Genomic DNA, 18,822 nt, shown 5'->3' on the forward strand with positions numbered 1-18,822 from the left:
GGACAATCCAACAATGCTCCAAATTCCATTCCTTCTAGCATATTTATTGTCCTTAGAACAACCAGACTGATCTTTGCAAACACCAGTGGAAACTGGTATGGAAACTCCAATGCCCTTAAACAAAAAAGCCCAAAAAAAAATCATACAAAAGTAGTGGAAATGGCCCACAACTCCCCACCAGAACATGCCCTTTTCTTGTTGCAGCGATTAGGAATGAGGTACAGAAGCTTCAGGACTCACCACCAGTTAATACTCCTCAACCATCAGGCTCTTGAACCAAGGGGGATAACTTCACTTGCTCCATCACTGCAAAGTTCCCACAATTAATGGACTCCATGTCAAGGACCCTTTATCTCATGTTATCTATATTTCCTATTGTACTTGCTCAGTTTGCACTCTGGTCAAATGCCCAAGTAGGGTGGTCTTTCATCAATTCTGTTATAGTTATTATTCTGTAGATTTATTGTGAATGCCCACAAGAAAATGAATCTCAAGGTTGTATATGGTGACACATGTACTTTGATAATGAATTTACTTTGAACTTTAACAAAGCCACAGCTTTAGGATTGATTATGCAGAGGATGCAACAATTACTGGCAGCTATTATAAATACATACTGAGAATCTCCAAAAGCCTTGAGGATTTCCCGATCCAATAAGCCACTGGTAACCACACTGCTGCTTGAATTCTCTGATTTTGTCCTGTGCTCTTTTCTGTCCAGAAGCGAGTCTAAGACGGGAAGCTCAATAAGCTGCAGGAGACGCAACATTGTTTGTTCCTGCCATATCTCATTGACGACTGCAACAAGGAAATTAAAAGAGTTTATGGCAGCCATCTCAGAAATGTTACTGAATCTCAAACAAGAGCTTGAAAACCAGCCCCACCTTCTGCTCAAAAGCTTTGCAATTATCATCAGGCAGGAGGTGCCGGAGCTTTAGGCCCCGCGCTACCAAGTTCAGGAACAGCATCATCCTACAACCATCAGGCTCCTAATCTGGCATTATATTTAAAGCAGAGGTTGATAGGTTCTTAATTTGTCAGAGTGTCAAAGGTTACAGAGAGAAGGGTATGATGGAATGGTGGAGCAGACTTGATGGGCCAAATGGCTGGTTCTACTTTTGTCTTATGGTCATGTGCTGGGTCAACTTCCTTGTCTGCTGGCAACTCGAGTCCTGTTCCGCAGGAGTTCATTGTTAACTAGGACAGAGGGTCAAGTTTGTTTTGGACTTGTGTGATGTTATAGCTGGGTAACACAGAAGTGCAGCAGTTAGTGTGATGATATTATAGTGCCAGCAACCTGGGTTCAGTTCCTGCCGCTGCCTGTAGGTAGTGTAAATGTTGTTCCCATGACTATGTGGATTTCCACATGGTGCTCTGGTTTTCTTGCACAGTTTAAAGACCTACAGGTTAATTGGTCTCATGGATGTGATTGGCTCATTGGGCCAGAAGGGTCTGTTACTGTGCTGCATCTGTCATCAGACATGGCAAATTCCCAAGGATCAGCTAGGAAATTACAGGCTGATGAGCCTGATGTCAGTAGTGGGCAAGTTATTGGAAGGCATTACATATCCGGTCCCTTATATGTATTTGGAAAGATGGACTGATTGGGGATAGTCAATAAGGATGTGTGTGTGGTAGGTCTTGGCTAACCAATCTTCTAGAGTTCTGATGAAACTACCAGGAAAGTTGAAGATAAGGCAGTGAATGTTGTCTACATGGACTTTAGCAAAGTATTTGACGTTCCAAATGGGAGTCTGGAAAAGTTTCAGTCACTGGGATTCATCCGGGGGGTGGGGAGAGATAGTAAATTGGATTAGACTTTAGCCTCACAGAAGAAGCCAGGAAGTATTAATAGATAGTTACATCTCTGGTGACCTGTGATTAGTGGCTTGCCACAAGGATTGGTGCTGGGTCCATTTTGGTTTTGTCAACTGCATCAACAATCTGGATGATAATGTGGTAAAAAAATGGATCAGCACATTTGCTGATGACACCAAGATTAGGATTGTTATGGATGTGAGGAAGACCAAAGCTTACAGCAAGGTCTGGACCAGCTGGAAAAATAGGCTGTTGGTCAACAGCAACAAGTCTACTTGTCATTGAGTCTAAAATGCTGCTGTTATTCAACACCAAGAGGCACTTACCTGTTGGAGGCAGACGTGAAGTTTCAATACGAGAATTCACCGGTTTTAAACTCAAGTTATCAAGCAGTTCTACTATTGAATGGTCAGAGCTTGTATCTGATGTGGGAAAGTTAACTGGCCTACAAACAAAATTTTAATTTGTTAAAATTGTTAGCTCAGCACCAGAAACTGGCATAATACCATTGCATTCATATTTTTCAAATCTTCTCAGTGCTAAAAATATGACAAAAATGGGTAGAATGAAGGAAAAAGAGTTTGTCTGCTTCATTTTTAATTATTTAAGGCAAAGCAAAACTCTTGTCAAGAAGAACAAAGTCAATTCTCTGAAAACACCTTTGCTCAAGGGTTTAATTAAAAGCAGCACATTTGAGATTATATTTCTAAATGCCAGTTCATTGGTAGGATTAAAGGTTGGGCAAATGAGTGCATTTGGGCAGGAAATTGCATAGCTTACCCTAGCCCGGAGACGTTGCCACTGCAAGAAGCTCAGTGGGGAAGAACCATGGTGCATAACGAAAAATAGGGAGACAATTGTTCCATCACATGTGGCAGGTGATGAGGGGGACATTCACTGGGGAGCACTGTAACTGGTTGCATAAGCATCTGATATGGAGGGGCTATTGTACAGGATCAGAAAAAGCTGCAGAGGGTTATAAACAGCCAGCTCCACCATGGGTCCTAGCCTCCACAGCATCAATGACATTGTCGAAAGGCGATGCCTCAGAAATTTAGCATTAAGGAATTGATCATCACCCAGATTATGCTTTCTTCTCATTACTACCATCAGGGAGGATGCACAGAAGCCAGAACAGAGACACACACACAGACACACACGATGCTTCAAGAACAGCTTTTTCCCCTCCGCCAGATTTCTGAATGGTTAATAAATGCATGAGCACTGCCTCACTTTCTGTACGTTTCTTTGCACTGAAATATTGTTGCAAAAACAAATTTCACAACATATGCCAGTGATAATAAACCTGAAAGAATTAAGAAGCACGTTAACAACAGTTACAAAATTAAGTAGGCAGCTACTTTCAGAAGTGAACAACAAGAGTTTCTGCAGATGCCGGAAATCTGAAGCAACAGGTCCGGCAGCATCTATGGAAATTAATAAACACCCAACTTTTCAGGCTGAGACCCTTCTTCAGGGCTGGAAAGAAGGGGGAAGAAGCTGGAGTAATGTGGGTGGGAGGGGAAATGAGAAAGCTAGATGATAGTTGAAGCTATGTAGGTGGAGGGGATGACTCAAGCTGAAGGTGATGGGTAGAAAAGGTAAGGGCTGGAGAAGGAATCTGCTAGGAGAGTCAACCATGGGAGAAAGGGAAAGAGGGTATCTAGTGGGATGGGGGGGTGTTGATTAGTATGTAGGTGAGAAGAAAGGGCAGGAGTGGAGTCAGAGTGGGGAATAAAGAGGGAAGAGAAGGGGAAAAACTACAGCAAGTTAGAGATATCTGTGTTCGTTCTATAAGGTTGGAGGCTAGCCAGACAGAATGAGGTTGTTCGTCCAATCAGAGAATGGCCTTATCATAGCAGTAGACAAACACATCAGAATGGGAATGGAATTAAAATGGCTGACCACTGGTAAATTATGCTTTTCTGCAGATGGAGCGGTTGTTTGACAAAGCCATTCCCCCAATCTACGTAGGGTCTTACCAATATACTGTGAAGGCTCCATCAGGAGCTTTGGACACAGCAGATGAATTCAACAGTGGCCTGGTAAACAGATTCTGTGCATATTTCTATACAGTTCCTTTACTTACAAGTACCCTCCACTGCAGAGACTAAATGACCTTACCTGCCAGCCCATCCATTGAATCGAGAGGTTAGTTGTGCTTGAGGAGACAAGGCAGTGTCAGAGTTCTCTTTCACAGTATCAATCCACTTATGCATTGTAGTAAACCTGTATAAACTGTAGCTACTGTCCTCAAAAGGGCACTCTTTCTTAACTTTGCCAAAGAGTTTTGTACTGACTCCTTCAAACACCTTATGGTCCATCAAAGCTTGGCAGAGTCTCACCACTTTTGGTCGTGTGATCTCAGCATCAAAGTACTTATTCTGCAGAAGGTGACTCAGGAGAATGTCCACAGCATCTGAGCCGAGGAAGCAATCATTGTGGGACTTCAGATTATGTCTGCGTCGTTTAACCTCCACTTCTGACTGAAGGGTGAAGATTATATTACACCAAATGCGAGTTGCTCTGAATGGATGAACAGTTGGCAAATCTGGAAAAAAAAGGAAAAAGTTAGCAAAGGCAACTCTTGAAACATATGCCTTTGCACAGCCAGGTATGGTAATACCAATAGCCAGGAACCAAAGACCACAGAAAGTGGACAGCTTAGTCTACTGGCAGGGCTCTCCTCACTATTGAGCACATTTGTGGCAGCACTCCTTGCAAGAGAGCATAACCATCCAGGCCATGCTTGCTTCTTGCATCAGAGAGGTGGTACAGGAGCTTCAGGTCCCACATCATTAGGTTCAGGAACAGTTACAACCCTACAGATATTTAACTCCTGAACCAGAGAGGGTAACTCAACACAACTCTGAACTAATCCACAGCCTAGACTTAAGGACTCTTTACAAGTTATGTTCTCACTTCTGCACATTGGTGTTTATCTGCCTTTTGTTTTAGGTAGAGTTTTTCATCAATTCTATTATATGTATTTCCTGTAAATGTCCATAGAAAAATGACAGCGCACCCCCCCCCCCCAACCCCCAAGATGTCAGCAGTGGAAAGGGTGAGCAGCTTCCAGTTCTCGGTGTCAGGATCCAAGTACCTGCCCTGGGCCCCAACATTGACACAATCATGAATGGACACCAGCAACTCTGTTTATAAGTTGGAGGTTGGATATGTCAAAGCCAGAGGTTGATAGCTTTGATTAGAAAAGGTGTCAAATTTTATGGTGAGAAGGCAGGAGATTGAGGCTGAGAAGGAAAATAAATCAGCCATGATGAAATGGTGGAGCAGACTCAATGGGCCAAATGGCCTGATTCAGCTCCCACCTCAAGGTTTTATGCTCTCTTCTCATTCCTACCACCGGGGATGTGGTTCAGGAGCCTGAAAACATTTAATGGTTCAGAAACAACTTGCTCCTTTCTGCCAAATTTCTGAATGGTCCGTAAACACCACTTTTTTTTGCACTACTTAGTAACTTAAAAATTTTAAGCCTTTGCACTGTACAGCTGCCATAAACATTCTACATCAGTGATAGTAAACTTGATTCTGATTAATACTATGAAGGGGAATTTCCAATGTTTGATAAAGCCACCTGAAGATTTTTTGATAAGATCATAACTATTTCAGCAAAGCCACCCAGTAAGTTTATTAAAAAGGGAAAAACATTTGGATGGCAGATAGTTTCCTACATTGGGATTTCCCCAATATCATTTCCATCAGGAACAAAGGATAAAAATAGGACATTCAACAATCTCAATATTCTGAAACACCCGAGTGCAATGTCCTTCATTACAAGTAGTACTGTTTGTGGCGTGAGAATTTAAAAGGTAATCATTGGAAATTTGGATTTTCAAGTTTGCTGCATTGCTCAGTATCATAGCCCATCATCCATCTCAGTAGTATATCAAGAAGGACAGCACGGTGGTGTAGTGGTTAATACATTGCTGTACTGCACCAGTGATCACTGATTAGGGTTAGTATGATCTCCTTATGGCCACACAGGTTTCCTCCAAGTGCTCCAGTTTCCTGACATTCCAAAGATATACATGGTAGGCTTAGTGAGTTGTGTGCCTACTATGTCTTGGCCCAAAATGTTGACTATTTTATACCCCTCCAAAAATGCTGCCCAACTTGCCGAGTTCCTCTATTTTGTGTGTTACTAACCACAGTAGTGCATTGAAGTGTCATCATTGTTGTCGGGGGAAAAAAAAAGTAAAAACACAAATAGCTAGATCTCAACCAGCAGAGAGGCAACTAAATAGTCAACATTTGTGAAAAGCCATTAAGCAGAGGGCCTGGGAACAATGCACGACTTCTCAAAAGAAGTTTGGATCCTGATGGAACTACACAAGTACTGTTCTCCCTTGATACAGTCAGACTAGATATTCTGCACTCAAAATATTTGGATTGGAACCAAGGTTAAGTGGACCACAGATGATACTCAAGAACCTTCTATCAAGCCAACATTAAGCCGAATCCAACCCTAGTCTCATCTAGGCAGCTGCCTTTCTTTCCAACAATAAATCAATATATCAAATAGGTACTAGATTTGGGTTAAGGGCATGGAGTTAATCCAAAATGCCCCATTTCTCCACTAATGATCCAACCAGTTTAAGTGACATTATCCCTCTGCAGAATCTTTAATGTAATCTGTTTGGATGGTATAGTCAGCAACTACATGCATCCCAAGGTACTCTTGGATTACTGAGGTACAGCCATCAAGTTATAGCCACTTAACGAGATCATCCAGATTCAGAGGGATCAGAAGGCAAGCATCTAGCTTGGATTGTGCATAACAATGTTGCAATAGGCCAGTAATGACGGACCTTGCTGATGCCACTTTCATCTGTACCATGCACTCTAGATAAACGCCACAATCCATCTTAAAACTTTTGTCAGTAGAGCAGGAGATCCTTCATTTTCCTCAAGACATAGCAGGAGAATTAGGCACGTCAAGTTTACCCATCATTTGATTATGGCCAATTCATTTTTCCTCCCAACCCCATTCTCCAGGTAACCTCTGACACCCTTACGAACCTTTTACAGATGCACAGGAGACATATCTGGACTGGTTGCATCACAGCATGGTATGGAAGCAGAAAAGCCCAGGAATGGAAAAGTCTGTAGAAAGTGGTAGAATACAAACTGGTCCATCATAGGCAAAGCCCCCTTCCACCATTCAGCACAGTTACAAGGAGCGCTACCACAAGAAAGCAGCATCCATCAAGGATCCCCCCCCCCACCATTATCGAAGCCATGCACTCTTCTCACTACTACAGTGAGCAGCAGGTACAGGAACCTCGGGTCTCACACCACCACATTCAAGAACAGTCATTACCTTCAACCATCAAGGCCCTGAACCAGTGTGGGTAACTTCACTCGCCTCAATACTGAACTGATTCTACAACCTATGGACTCACTTTCAAGGACTCTACAACTCTTTCACTTTTTTTTTAATAATTTGCACTATTTGCTTTTTGACACATGGGTTATTTGTCAGTTTTTATGTATAGTTTTTCATAAATTCTATAGCATTTATTTTCCAGTAAATGCCAGCAGAAAAAGTATCTCAGTAGTATATTGAGAAAGATGCGTGTTTCGATAATAAATTTAATATTGACATTGATTCAAGATCCTATCAAACTTGACTTTAAATCTACTCAATGACTTGGCCTCCACTGTTGTTGGTGGCCACAGATTCACCCCCTGCTAAAGAAATTCCATCTCATCTGTTGTAAAGGGACATCCTTCCATTACGAGGCTGTGCCCTCTGGTCCTAGATGCCCTTAGATGACTATAGTTGGGATTTTCCTAAAAGATGCAGGGGTATTTTGCAGGTTCTGGTATCAGGCAGGTTACATAATATTTCATAAATCAAACAGTACAGATTTAATAAAACATCACCTTCTGGGAGAGCTGAAGGTCAAATTTTGAGTCCATGGGTTCACATTTTCAATGTGAATGAAATATGTTTCCAACTGAATCACTGAACAAATTCAAGGTGGAAATTGTAGACATTTAATCTACAAGGGCATCGAAGTGTTTCTGGGAGAGAACACATGAATAGGCCAATTTCAGACCCTTCAAGCCTGTTCAATATTTCATCATAACAGATTATCTACTGACTGCAGAAAAAAAATGACATCTTCACTCCTATCACCCACCCAACCCTTAGTGACTCAGACAGGCACATGGATGTGGAAAATTGTAAGGCTATGTACAAGGGTTAGAATGATCTTAGTTGGTTTAAAGGTCAGCACAACACAAGGCAGAGGACCTTGTGTTGTACTGTGCTGTAATATTCTATGTTCCACAGGATCTCAACTGACCCTCTGTTTTCACCATGTCATGAACCTATTTTTAAAACCTGAAAATATTTGTGTATCCACAATCTTTGAAGCAAGAACCTCTAACCCTCGAAGAGAGTTGCCCCATAGGCTAGAGTGCCATCCCTATAGGATGGCAGCCCTGGTTCCTGGCTCTGCCATGAAGGGAGGAACCCCAGTCGTGAGTGCCCAAGGTAAATGCCACATGGCCAGATTGTACTCCAACTCCATCTACATTGTATTCTACAGGTTTGCAGATGATACCACCATAGATACCACCACATAATACATCAGCAATGTGGAGGTTGAGTGTTTCAGGTTCTTAGTGGTTAAGATCAATAGCCTGCCCTGGTCCAACCACAATGATATTACACCCAGGAAAGTTCAACAGTGCCTCTATTTCCTCAGGAGGACAAAGAAATTTGGGACATCCCCATGGACTCTCACCAGTCTTTTTTTATTGATCACAATCACAGGAACCAACCCCCCCTCTATGGACTATATTCTGAATGCTTCAGTAAAGCAGTCAAAATACTCAAAGACCCCACCCCCCACACACATTCCTCTCTGCTCCCATTGGGCAGAAGTCAAGTGTCTGAAAGCACATACCACCAAGATCAAGTATAGCTTCTGTCCCACATACCAAATCTTTGAATGGACCTCTGTATGACAAGTTGGACTCAGCCTCAATTGGCCCCCTGATCTTGGACTTTATGATTTATCTGAAGTATACTTCTACCAGTAGCTTTTACATTGACATTGTTTTAGCCTTATTCTGTATCAATGAACTGCATGAACAACTTGCAAGCTTTTCCCAACTATATCTTGGTACATGTGACAATAAACCAATACTAATTCATCTCAGACCAATATTTAAGGAGATTTCCTCATCTAATCCTAGAGAGTTTAAGAACGGTAGGCGCATGAGATTAATTCCTAGGGCAGGTCCAAAAAAAAAAAAAAAAAAAAAAAAAATCAGGGTTAGTCACATTGATCTACACTCAGCAGCCACTGTCGTGTTCACCTACTCATGAATGCAAATATATAACCAGGCAATCACATGGCAGCAATTCAACCCATAAAACCAGACCATATTGTCAAAAGGTTCAGTTATTTTTTCAGACCAAACAGCAGAATGGGGAAGAAATGTGATCTAAATGACTGATGTGGAATGATTGATGGTGCCAGATGGGGTGGTTTAAATATTTCAGAAACAGCTGATCTCAGATACTCATGCACACAGACTAGAGTTTACAGAGAATGGTGCAAAATACAAAAACCATCTAGTGAGTAGCAGTTGTGAAGGGCAAAGCACCTTTTTAAATGAGGGAATGGCTAGACTGGTGCATGCTGAGGGGAAGGCAGCAGTAACTCAAATAACCATGTGTTACAAAAGTGGTGTACAGGAGATCTCTGAAGTGGATGGACTACAGCAGCAGGAAACAAATATACATTGTGGCTTTTTTGGTACAGAAAGTACCTAATAAAGCGGCCTCAGTGTACATCATAAACTGTCTTGCAGCAGCAGTACAGTCCAGAACAAAAAAATTAGTGTAACAGAGCAAAAGAATAAGAGTCATGTTCAAGGACTATTCTGATATCTATTGGCAGAGGAGAAAGCAACTTGTCCTAAAACAGCTTCCTGATACAACTGAAGTTTAGGGGCAGTCAAGACAGCCAAATGAATTGGCTCAGAATGGAGGGATGTAGACCATATGCAGACAGAAGGGATCAGTTTAATTTAGTAAAGTTGGGTGCAAGCTGAATTGTTGCAGCTGGACTCGGGCCCCAGAACATATCACAGGTGATAGAACCCAATGTTTGGACATAAATTGCAGGAGTCCAGGCCTCCGTGTATTGCAGCAACTGAACCCATTGTTTGGAGGACTTAGGCACCAGGCCAGATGAAGGTCAGGGTGTTGGGGCCAGAGGTGAGGGACAGGCTGCTTCAGTTTACTGCTCTGCAGCGTTTACTCGGCTCTGCACCAAACTCTTTCACGGACTTCATTTCAGAACATTATTTGCACGATTTATTTTTTTCTCTGCACATTGGGTGTTTGATGATTTTTCTCAATAGCTTTTGGGCTTCCTTGTTTTGTGGCTGTCTGTGAGGAGATGAATCTCAAGGTTGTGTAAACTATATATATTTTGATAATGCATTTTAAACTGTAAACTTGAAAATTGAAATCAGACATGGGCCAAAGGCCCCATTTCTGTACTGTACTGCTCCTTGTTCTCAAGCCTAATCTCTTCATGCCAAAATCCAATCTGTGCTTGAACTCCCAAGATCAATTGCCTTGGATATCGACATGTACACAACCTCACCAAGGTTCACAATTGAAAACATACAAAGAAATTTCTATCTCCTTTGCTTACAATATGACTATGCACCATGCTGGAAGGAGTACGATTCCAAACATGCACCCACAAGACTTATTCCCAGGACTACTGCATGCTGCACCAGTGGTTAGTAATGCCTGCAATGTTAACCACCACACTTGCAGGAATATTTATGAATAAGGTGGCTGCAGTGAATTTTAAAGTAAAAAGTTTCTTCCTCCATCCTACAGCCTCAATCTTAAGGCTATAATTTGTGATCTCAGCAAGTGGGGAGCTGCACACCAATGACTATACATCGAACTGTCATTACAGGAAATGGCCTAGTGGTTTCTGACATGGAGGAGTAATGGGAAAAACAGAGGTTCGTGCTGTAAGGGACATCATCAGTCCATAATGTGTTGAGCAAGGATCTTGTCTGAGTGAGACTGAATTAGAGGTCAAAATTAGCTTTCTTGGTCACAATTGCACTGGATCTGTGAAATGCATAAATATTGTCCTGGGGTAGCCTGCATGTGTCGCTACGCTTCCAGAGCCAACATAGCATATTCAACTTTCTAACCCATTAACTCGCATGCCTTTGGAATGTGGGAGGAAATCAGAGCACCCCACGTGGTCATGGGGAGAGCATTCTGCAGACAGCAGCAGGAATCAAGTCATCGCGAGTGGCAGCTGTGAAGTGTTGCACTAATCACTACACAACCATGCTGTCCCAACAACTTAATTGTCTTTACAGAAAATGACTGAAAGGCAAAGCCAAGAACTATACATTTTTCAGGATTTCTGCCATTGAGGAATGATGGACAAAACAGAAAAGGGGTTAGAGTTGCTTAATCAGTACAGAATGTAGTTAGAAAGATCTTGTCTGTGTGAATAGTGATGTTGAGTTAAAATTGGTGTCAGTGACAGCAGTTCAGGCAGCAAACACAGAAGGGAGTTGCAGAAGCCCAAGGTCCCACAGCACCAGGTTCAAGGAACAGCTACCCCGCCTTCAACCATAAACATGAGATTCTGCAAATGCTGAAAATCCAGAGTGCTAGAGGAACTCAGCACTCAGGCAGCATCTATGGACAGTAATACATTTTGGGCCAAGACCCTTCATCAGGACTTCAAGAAGTCAAGGGTCTCAGCCCAAAATTTCAACTGTAGTCCTCTCCAAAGCTGCTGAGTTCCTCCAATACTTTGCTTTTCTTGATGAAACCCGCACAACCCCAATCAGGACAGTTCAGTAGTACTTCGACCATTTTGCACTAAAATGGACCTGGCTCCAATTTCTCTTGAAAAAAAATTATATATACACTGTAATTTGTTTTTCTTGTGAGTGCTACTTATATATTTTTTTTTTAAAAAATCTGTGATGCTGCTGCAGGTAAGTTTTCCATTGCATTTGTCCATGCATGTACTTGTCCATCTGACAAATTAAACTTGACAAACTTCTGAATAATTGGTGTGACATAGAGCAGAGTACAAACAGGAAAATTAAGGGTGCATTTAACAGAGATAATGCAATAATCATAGGGGACTTTAATCTGCATGTAAGCCAGGTAAATATGTGGGCTTATTCCTGGAAAGATTGCAGGGCCAATTTCTAGGTCAGCCTGTTGAGGAAATAACTAGGGAAGAGGTTATTTCAGATTGAAAGCAGCCTAGTAAACCACATCATAGTTGGAACAGCAATTTCAACTCACACGATTGCAAAAAGTTGGAGTTGTGGACTCTTCCAAATGCATCACTCCCCACAAGTAGATTCAACGTGAAGCAATTCCTCAAACCTCACCATCCAGGCCATGTTATCTTGCAGTTAAGATTAGGCAGGAGACAGAAGCCACAAGTCCCCACACCACCAACTTCAGGAACAGAAATTAGAGACCTTAAGGATGAACAGGAGTGACAATGAAAGAACCCAGAACATAATCAAGAAATAGACAAAGCTTTAAGGAAAGCTTGATGACCTACAGAGAATTAGTAGTATTTATGATGGAGAATACAGAATCTTCTGAAGAGCTTCTTCACTCAGAGGGTGGTGTGAATGAGGAAGTGGTGGATGAGGATTTGATTTCAACATTTAAGTTTGGATAGGTACATGAATGGGAGAGGTATAGAAGGTTCAGGTCGATAGGACCAGTCAGATTATTACTTTGGTATATACTAGATAGACCAAAGGGCCAGTTTCTATGCTGTAGTGTGAATGGCAGAAAAACAAATATTGTGACAGTGTGATGCAAAGTAGAAGAAAGGCCTCTGATCCATTAATATGCACTGACCATTGGGCACCCACTAACTAGCCCTACATTAATCCCTTCTCTAATTTCCACAAGTTATCAACTCCCCCCCCCAATTCCACTCCAACCCCAAATTAGGGGAAATTTGCAGTGGCCAATTAACTTACCATACGGCACTCTTTGGGATCGAGGAAACCTGAGCACCTTGTGTCTTCACAGAAAGTGACAAGATCTCTCAGAAACACCGAGCACTAAAGGTCCAGCACAGACGGGCAGCTCGGCAGTGTAGCAATTAGCTTAACGCCAGTACCATGCCAGTGACCCAGGTTCCATTCCCACCACTGTCTGTAAAGAGTTTGTATATTGTGCCCATGACTGCATGCATTTCCTCCAGGTACTCTTAGCTTCCTCCCATATTCCAAAGATGTATGAGTGACCAAGTTAATTAGTCACATGGGTATAATTGGGCAGCATGGGCTCATTGGGCCAAAATAGTCTGTGACCTTGCTGTAACTAAATAAAACAAAGATGTAAAGAAATTACTGAGACAAAACTCCCCAGAAGGTAAAAGTCTAAACTAAAATGCCAAGTACTTAGTCAGAGAAGTACAGCACAGAAACAAGTCCTTCAGCCCATTTAGTTAATACTGAAACCATTTAATCTGCCTACTCCCATCAATCTGCACTTACAGACTATCACCCTCCATATCCCTACTATCCATTTACCCATCTAAACTTCTCAAACATTGAAATCAAGTTCGCATAGACCACTTGTGCTGGTAGCTCATTCCACACTTAACTTTGTCAGTGAAGATTCCCCTCATGTTCCCATCAAACTGCTTGCATTTACCCTATCCATACCACTCAATTTTGTATACTTCTCTCAAATCTCTGCTCAATCTTCTACATTTTAAAGAGTACAGTCCTAACCTATTCAATCTTTCCTTACAACTCAGGTCCTCCAGACCCAGCAACACCCTTGTAAATTTTCTCTGCACTCTTTAAACCTCTGCAGATAGGTGACCAAAAATGCATGGAATGCCCCAACTTTGGTCTTACAACTTCAGCATAACGTCCCATTTTCTGTACTGAATACATTTATGAAGGTCAATGTGCCAAAAGCTTTCTTTATGACCCTACCCACCTGTAATGCCACTTTCAATGAATTACATACCTGTGTTAACAGATCCCTTTGAGCTTTCAGATCTCAATCCCACTGAGGTCAACCTCCTCAGAACCCTACTGTTCACTGTGCAAGACCTACCCTGGTTGGTCCTACCAAGTGCTAAACCTCACACTGCTCTGCATTAAGTTCCACCAGTCATTTATCAGCCCATTTTTCCAGCTGATGCAGGTCCCGACTAGCCTTCCTCACTGTACACTGCACCCCAAACCTTGGTGTCATCTACAATCTTATCAACATCCCTGCAAGTTTTGTTTACAGGGCAAGTGCAGACTTTAGTTGACATCTGCCACAACTCTGGAATGGTTCTGCAGAATGAAGGGCAGCAAATATGATTCCAAATTGCAAGAATTGAGGGAAGACATAAAACAAGGAACTTTTCACCATTACACATTATGTTTATATTTGGAAGCTTTACTCTGGGGCCACTTCATTAGGTACAATGCATAAAATCATGCAGACATGCTCAAGAGGTTCAGTTGTTCAAATCAAACATCAGAATGGGGAAGAAATGTGATCCAAGTGACTTTGACTGTGGAATGATTATTGCTGTCAGATGGGATGGTTTCAGTATTTCAAAAACTGTTGATCCCCTGGGATTTTCACACACAACAGTCTCAAGTTTACAGAGAATGGTGTGATAAACAAAAAACATCTAGTGAGTGGTAGTTCTGTGGGCAAAAGCACCTTGTTAATGAGAGGTCAGAGGAGAATGGCCAGACTGGTACAAGATGACAGGAAGGCAACCAACTCAAATAACCTTGTGTTACAAAGCACAACATATCAAAATGGCTGGGCTACAGCAGCAGAAAGCCACGAGTACACACTGTGGCCACTTTATTAGGTAAGCAGCACAACCCATGCACTCACATTCAAGGACTCTACAACTCATGCTCTCAATATTTTTCCCAATTAGCGCCATGCGTCTTTTGCATATTGGTTGTCAGTCTGTAGTTTTCACTGACTGTTGTATTTCTGGTTTTCTGTGAAAACCAGTAAGAAAATGAATCTCAAGTCAGTACATGGTGACAGATGTACTATAATAAATTTTGAACCCCAAATAGTTGAATTGAATAGTTCTAGAGGCATCTAAACAATAACAGGGCAGAATTGGGAGCATTAAGATCAGAAGATAATGGTATAGTTTGAGCACCTTTGTCTGTCAGTGGTTAGAAGGAGAATGAGATTTTTTCCAGGAGTGAAGGGAAATACAGTTGCATAAAAAGCAAGGGTATGCAATTCAGTTGGAATAACAGACATGCCCAGTGTATTTTAAACAGAGAGAGACTGGGAATTGGTGGTGTTGAAAAGGATACAAGTGTCTTTACTCTTGACACCGAGAACTAACATGCAGGTGTATCAAGTAATTTGGAAGGTAAACTGTATTAACTGGCCTTCACCACTAAAGGGTTTATTTAGGTACAAAGAGTAAAAATATCTATAGTTACAGTGCTGGAAACTGGGATCAGTGTTCTAAATTCAAAATAAATTTATTGCTAAAGTACATATATGTCACCATATACTACCCCAAGATTCATGTTCTTGCAGGCATCCACAGAAGTACAATGGAATCAATGAAAAACTGCACAAAGACTGACAACCAAGGTACAACAGGTGACTGTACAAATACAAAAACGGTAATAAATAAAACTGACAACACAAGATGTCAAGTTCTTGAAAACAAGCCCATAGTTTCTGGAATCAGCTTGTAATGAGTGAAGTTATCCGCAATGGGCATTTGATGGCCACCATGGAGATGATGGCTGGAGGGTCTGTTTCTGTGCAGTATGACTATGTAGGGCTGTGGCAAGACCACATCCACAGTAACCTGTACTTGGTATAGAAGGACTGCAATGAAGGCCCAGATGGAGTGAACATGGGGAGGATGCTTCCAATAGTGAAGGAAGACTAGGACCAAAGGGCACAGCCTCAGAGTAGGTCATCCCTTTAGAGCAGATATGAGGAATTTTTTTTTAGCCAGAGGGTGGGGAGTCTGTAGAATTCATTGCCACAGGTGTTGTGAAGGCTAATTGGGTATATTTAAACAGGTTGACTGGTTTTTGATTAGAAAGGGCATCCGAGGTTTATGGAGAGAAGGTAGGGGTGGCATTGAAAGGGATAATAAATCAGCCAAGATGGAATGACAGAGACAATTCAATGGGCCAAGTGGCCTAATTCTACTCTTGTCAGCTCAATCATGGCAAACTTTTCAAATTCTCTACCCCAGAGATCTACGTCATTGCATTCAGGGGCATAGACTTGTGGAATGAGAGCAGGGACTAGAGATGGGGAAAATGTTTTTTTTAAAAAATCATCCATGATCTTTGTGCTTATGATGATGATAATAAACCATTTTGAACCTGATCAATGGAACAGACTCATGTGGCAAAATGGTCTACTTTTTTTTCATCTAAACTAGAATCCATGGCATTTGAAAATTAAGCGCCTTAAAGAACCACTCTGAAAACAGGCATATCCAGTAGAAAGGGTGATGTTTCCTTGCCCGCTGCTGCTACCATGTTAAACTCTACCACTTTCACCGAGTGTCCCAACCCCAGCCCCGTTTATCACAAACGCTGGAAAATCTGCAGATGCTGGAAAACCAAAGCAAAACACACACAAAAATACTGGAAGAACTCAGCAGGCCAGACAGCATCTATGGGAAAGGAGTTTTGGGCCGAGACCCTTCTGCGTGCTACCCAGCACCGTTTATCCACGGCGAGCAGCCAACGCACGACGTTTGGGAGGACAAAGGAGTATCGATTCCCTTCATTCCTTCGGATTACTAATACATCCCGGCACTGATTAAATATACAAAGCAACCCCAACTGTATTCGCTGTTAAATTGCATCAATACCCATTTGCTCCGGGGCACGGCAGATCTCACACACTGTGGAGCAGTGATTTTTTTAAAATCTGAGGTAAATTCAGTTCCTCTTCCTTCACCAGAAGGATCCACGGCTCATAGTTAAACGGTCTAGGACATTTGGGTCTGCCGGAAACGTTGTGACCCCGGGAACTTCCCTAACCCCTAGAAGTGTAACCCTCCCATCAGCTGGAGAGTCAGCAACCGGCGGTCGGACGTTCATCACCCCGGAGGTCCCGCCAGCGCAAGACGCCGGGTTCACTCGCGGAGGTGGGTGGTGGGGCGCAGCTTCAAGTCTCCCCCCCACCACACACACCCCCTTCACGTCTCAGGAGAAGGGCGTGAGAGCGAGACACGGGAGTCTCGCCCATCCCCCAACCCGGCGGCGAGTCGGCCCCTCTCCCCGCCACTCACCCACTCACCTGACTGCGCCATGCCGTGAGTCGGACATCCTTCACGGCGCGAGGAGCATGGAAAGTTCCCGGCCCGAGCGTGTGAGAAAGAGGGGGGGAAAAGAAAGGTTTGAAAGTCAAGGGCCGGTGACGCGCGGAAGAAAGATGTAAATACTAGGCGTGGACAAACAGGAGGCTGGAATGCAAACCTACCGCAGATTGGAACGGGGAGTGGGAGGGAGGGGCTGCGGAGGGTCAGTGTGCGTGCTTGCAATTACAAATGACTTTATGGACAGCAACAGATTGCATAAGTTACTGAACGCTCTCCCTGCATTTAAACATTAACCTTGAATGAGAACACCGTGATTAAAAGAAGTCCCTGTTATTGCAGAACGCCCGGAAGGGACGAGACTAGACAACTTAGTAATAACGGGCAGAGTAAGGGAAAAGGTGAGGCAATGCGATCTAAGAATTCGGCATTGTGGATTTTGCATTAAGTGATACTTTGTAAATTTGGACTAGTACCTGCTTTGACCGCCGGGCTGAAAGCCGCTGGATGCAGGTTCAGGCTCAACACCTGCGCCATCTCTCGCACCGTTGCCATTGCTATCCCGAGGACTTTGTAACCCCACCAGTATCGACCAAACGAAGCACTAGCGCTAATTGGACCTGTACTCGCTCCTACGATTTATAAAGTGGGACTCACACGCCTAATTGCATAGCACGAATAAAACAAAGTTAATTGATTGCAATTGTGAGATAACTCGCCTGAGAACTCCCCCCCCCCCCATGCTAAACTTTACAGTTTTTGACCTTTTGTTATGGGGAAATTTTCTTGTATCTACGCAGCCTATTACCCTCATAATTTTATTTTCCCTCAGTCAGCCCCCACCCGGCCTTCTCTGCACTAAGGAAGATAAATCCAGCCTCTCCAGTCTGTTCTCCGAGTTGAAACACCAGTCACACACAACATCGTTGTAAATCTTCTCTAAACCCTTCCCAGTGTAACCACCTCATTCCTTTTTGCGTGCTAAAGAAAACTGCAGCAGTATTTACTATCTGCCACAGATAGTAAATTGTATTTTGAATCTGTGGCTCAACCAATAGGTATCATAAGCTCCCTGCTCATATATTCTATGACCCAGAAAAAGGCCAGTAATATCATGAAGGCCACTCACGCTGCTCATGGACTGTTTGTCCCATTACCATCAGACAGGGGGCTTTATAGCATTCAAACTACGACTACCAGGCCCCATTACTTTCCCCAAGCAGTAAGGTTGATCAACACTTCCACCCACTAACCCACCCCTCCACCACTACTTTATCATTTCCTGTCAAAGTCACCTTATGTACAAATACTCCTGTGCCTAGTGTCTATTTATGTCCATATAATCAATCTATGCCATATTATGTATTTATATTTATTATGTTTTTTTATTACTGTGTCTTTAGCTTGGTGCATTTACTTTTTGTGCTGCACCAGACTCAAAGTAACAATTATTTTGTTCTCCTTTACACCTGTGTACTGGAAATGACATAAAACAACCTTGAATCTCAGCTGAAAAGGTCTAATATCCCATTTGACTCCAAGGCTTATCTACCTGTGCTGCCACCTTCAGGATTCTAAGGCCCATCATAAACACAAGAGATTCTGCAGGTGCTGGATATCCAGAGTA

General features: G+C 42.6%; 1 protein-coding gene and 1 long non-coding RNA gene across 6 annotated transcripts in view; one reads left to right on the forward strand and one right to left on the reverse strand.

Moving 5' to 3' along the window:
* depdc7a (DEP domain containing 7, paralog a) overlaps window positions 1-17,817 on the reverse strand; it is a 56,655-nt gene extending 38,838 nt beyond the window's left edge. The window contains exons 1-4 of one of the 4 annotated variants that reach the window (XM_059976098.1): window positions 17,672-17,817; window positions 3,943-4,369; window positions 2,145-2,263; window positions 618-798 (exon numbers count right to left, since the gene is read on the reverse strand). In XM_059976098.1, coding sequence (XP_059832081.1) covers window positions 618-798; window positions 2,145-2,263; window positions 3,943-4,369; window positions 17,672-17,750 — 806 coding nt within the window. In that variant the 5' untranslated portion in view covers window positions 17,751-17,817. Of the gene's footprint in view, window positions 1-617; window positions 799-2,144; window positions 2,264-3,942; window positions 4,370-12,172; window positions 12,276-17,168; window positions 17,340-17,671 lie in introns of those variants that run through there. The other 3 variants (XM_059976099.1, XM_059976100.1, XM_059976101.1) reach the window with 3 other exon arrangements.
* LOC132397391 (uncharacterized) overlaps window positions 17,414-18,822 on the forward strand; it is a 78,463-nt gene continuing 77,054 nt past the window's right edge. For both annotated transcript variants that reach the window (XR_009513360.1, XR_009513359.1), the window contains exon 1: window positions 17,414-17,596. This is a non-coding gene — a long non-coding RNA (uncharacterized LOC132397391). The remainder of the gene's footprint in view (window positions 17,597-18,822) is intronic.

The sequence above is a fragment of the Hypanus sabinus genome, chromosome 7, assembly GCF_030144855.1.
Source record: "Hypanus sabinus isolate sHypSab1 chromosome 7, sHypSab1.hap1, whole genome shotgun sequence".
In the NCBI taxonomy this organism is placed as follows: Eukaryota; Metazoa; Chordata; class Chondrichthyes; order Myliobatiformes; family Dasyatidae; genus Hypanus; species Hypanus sabinus.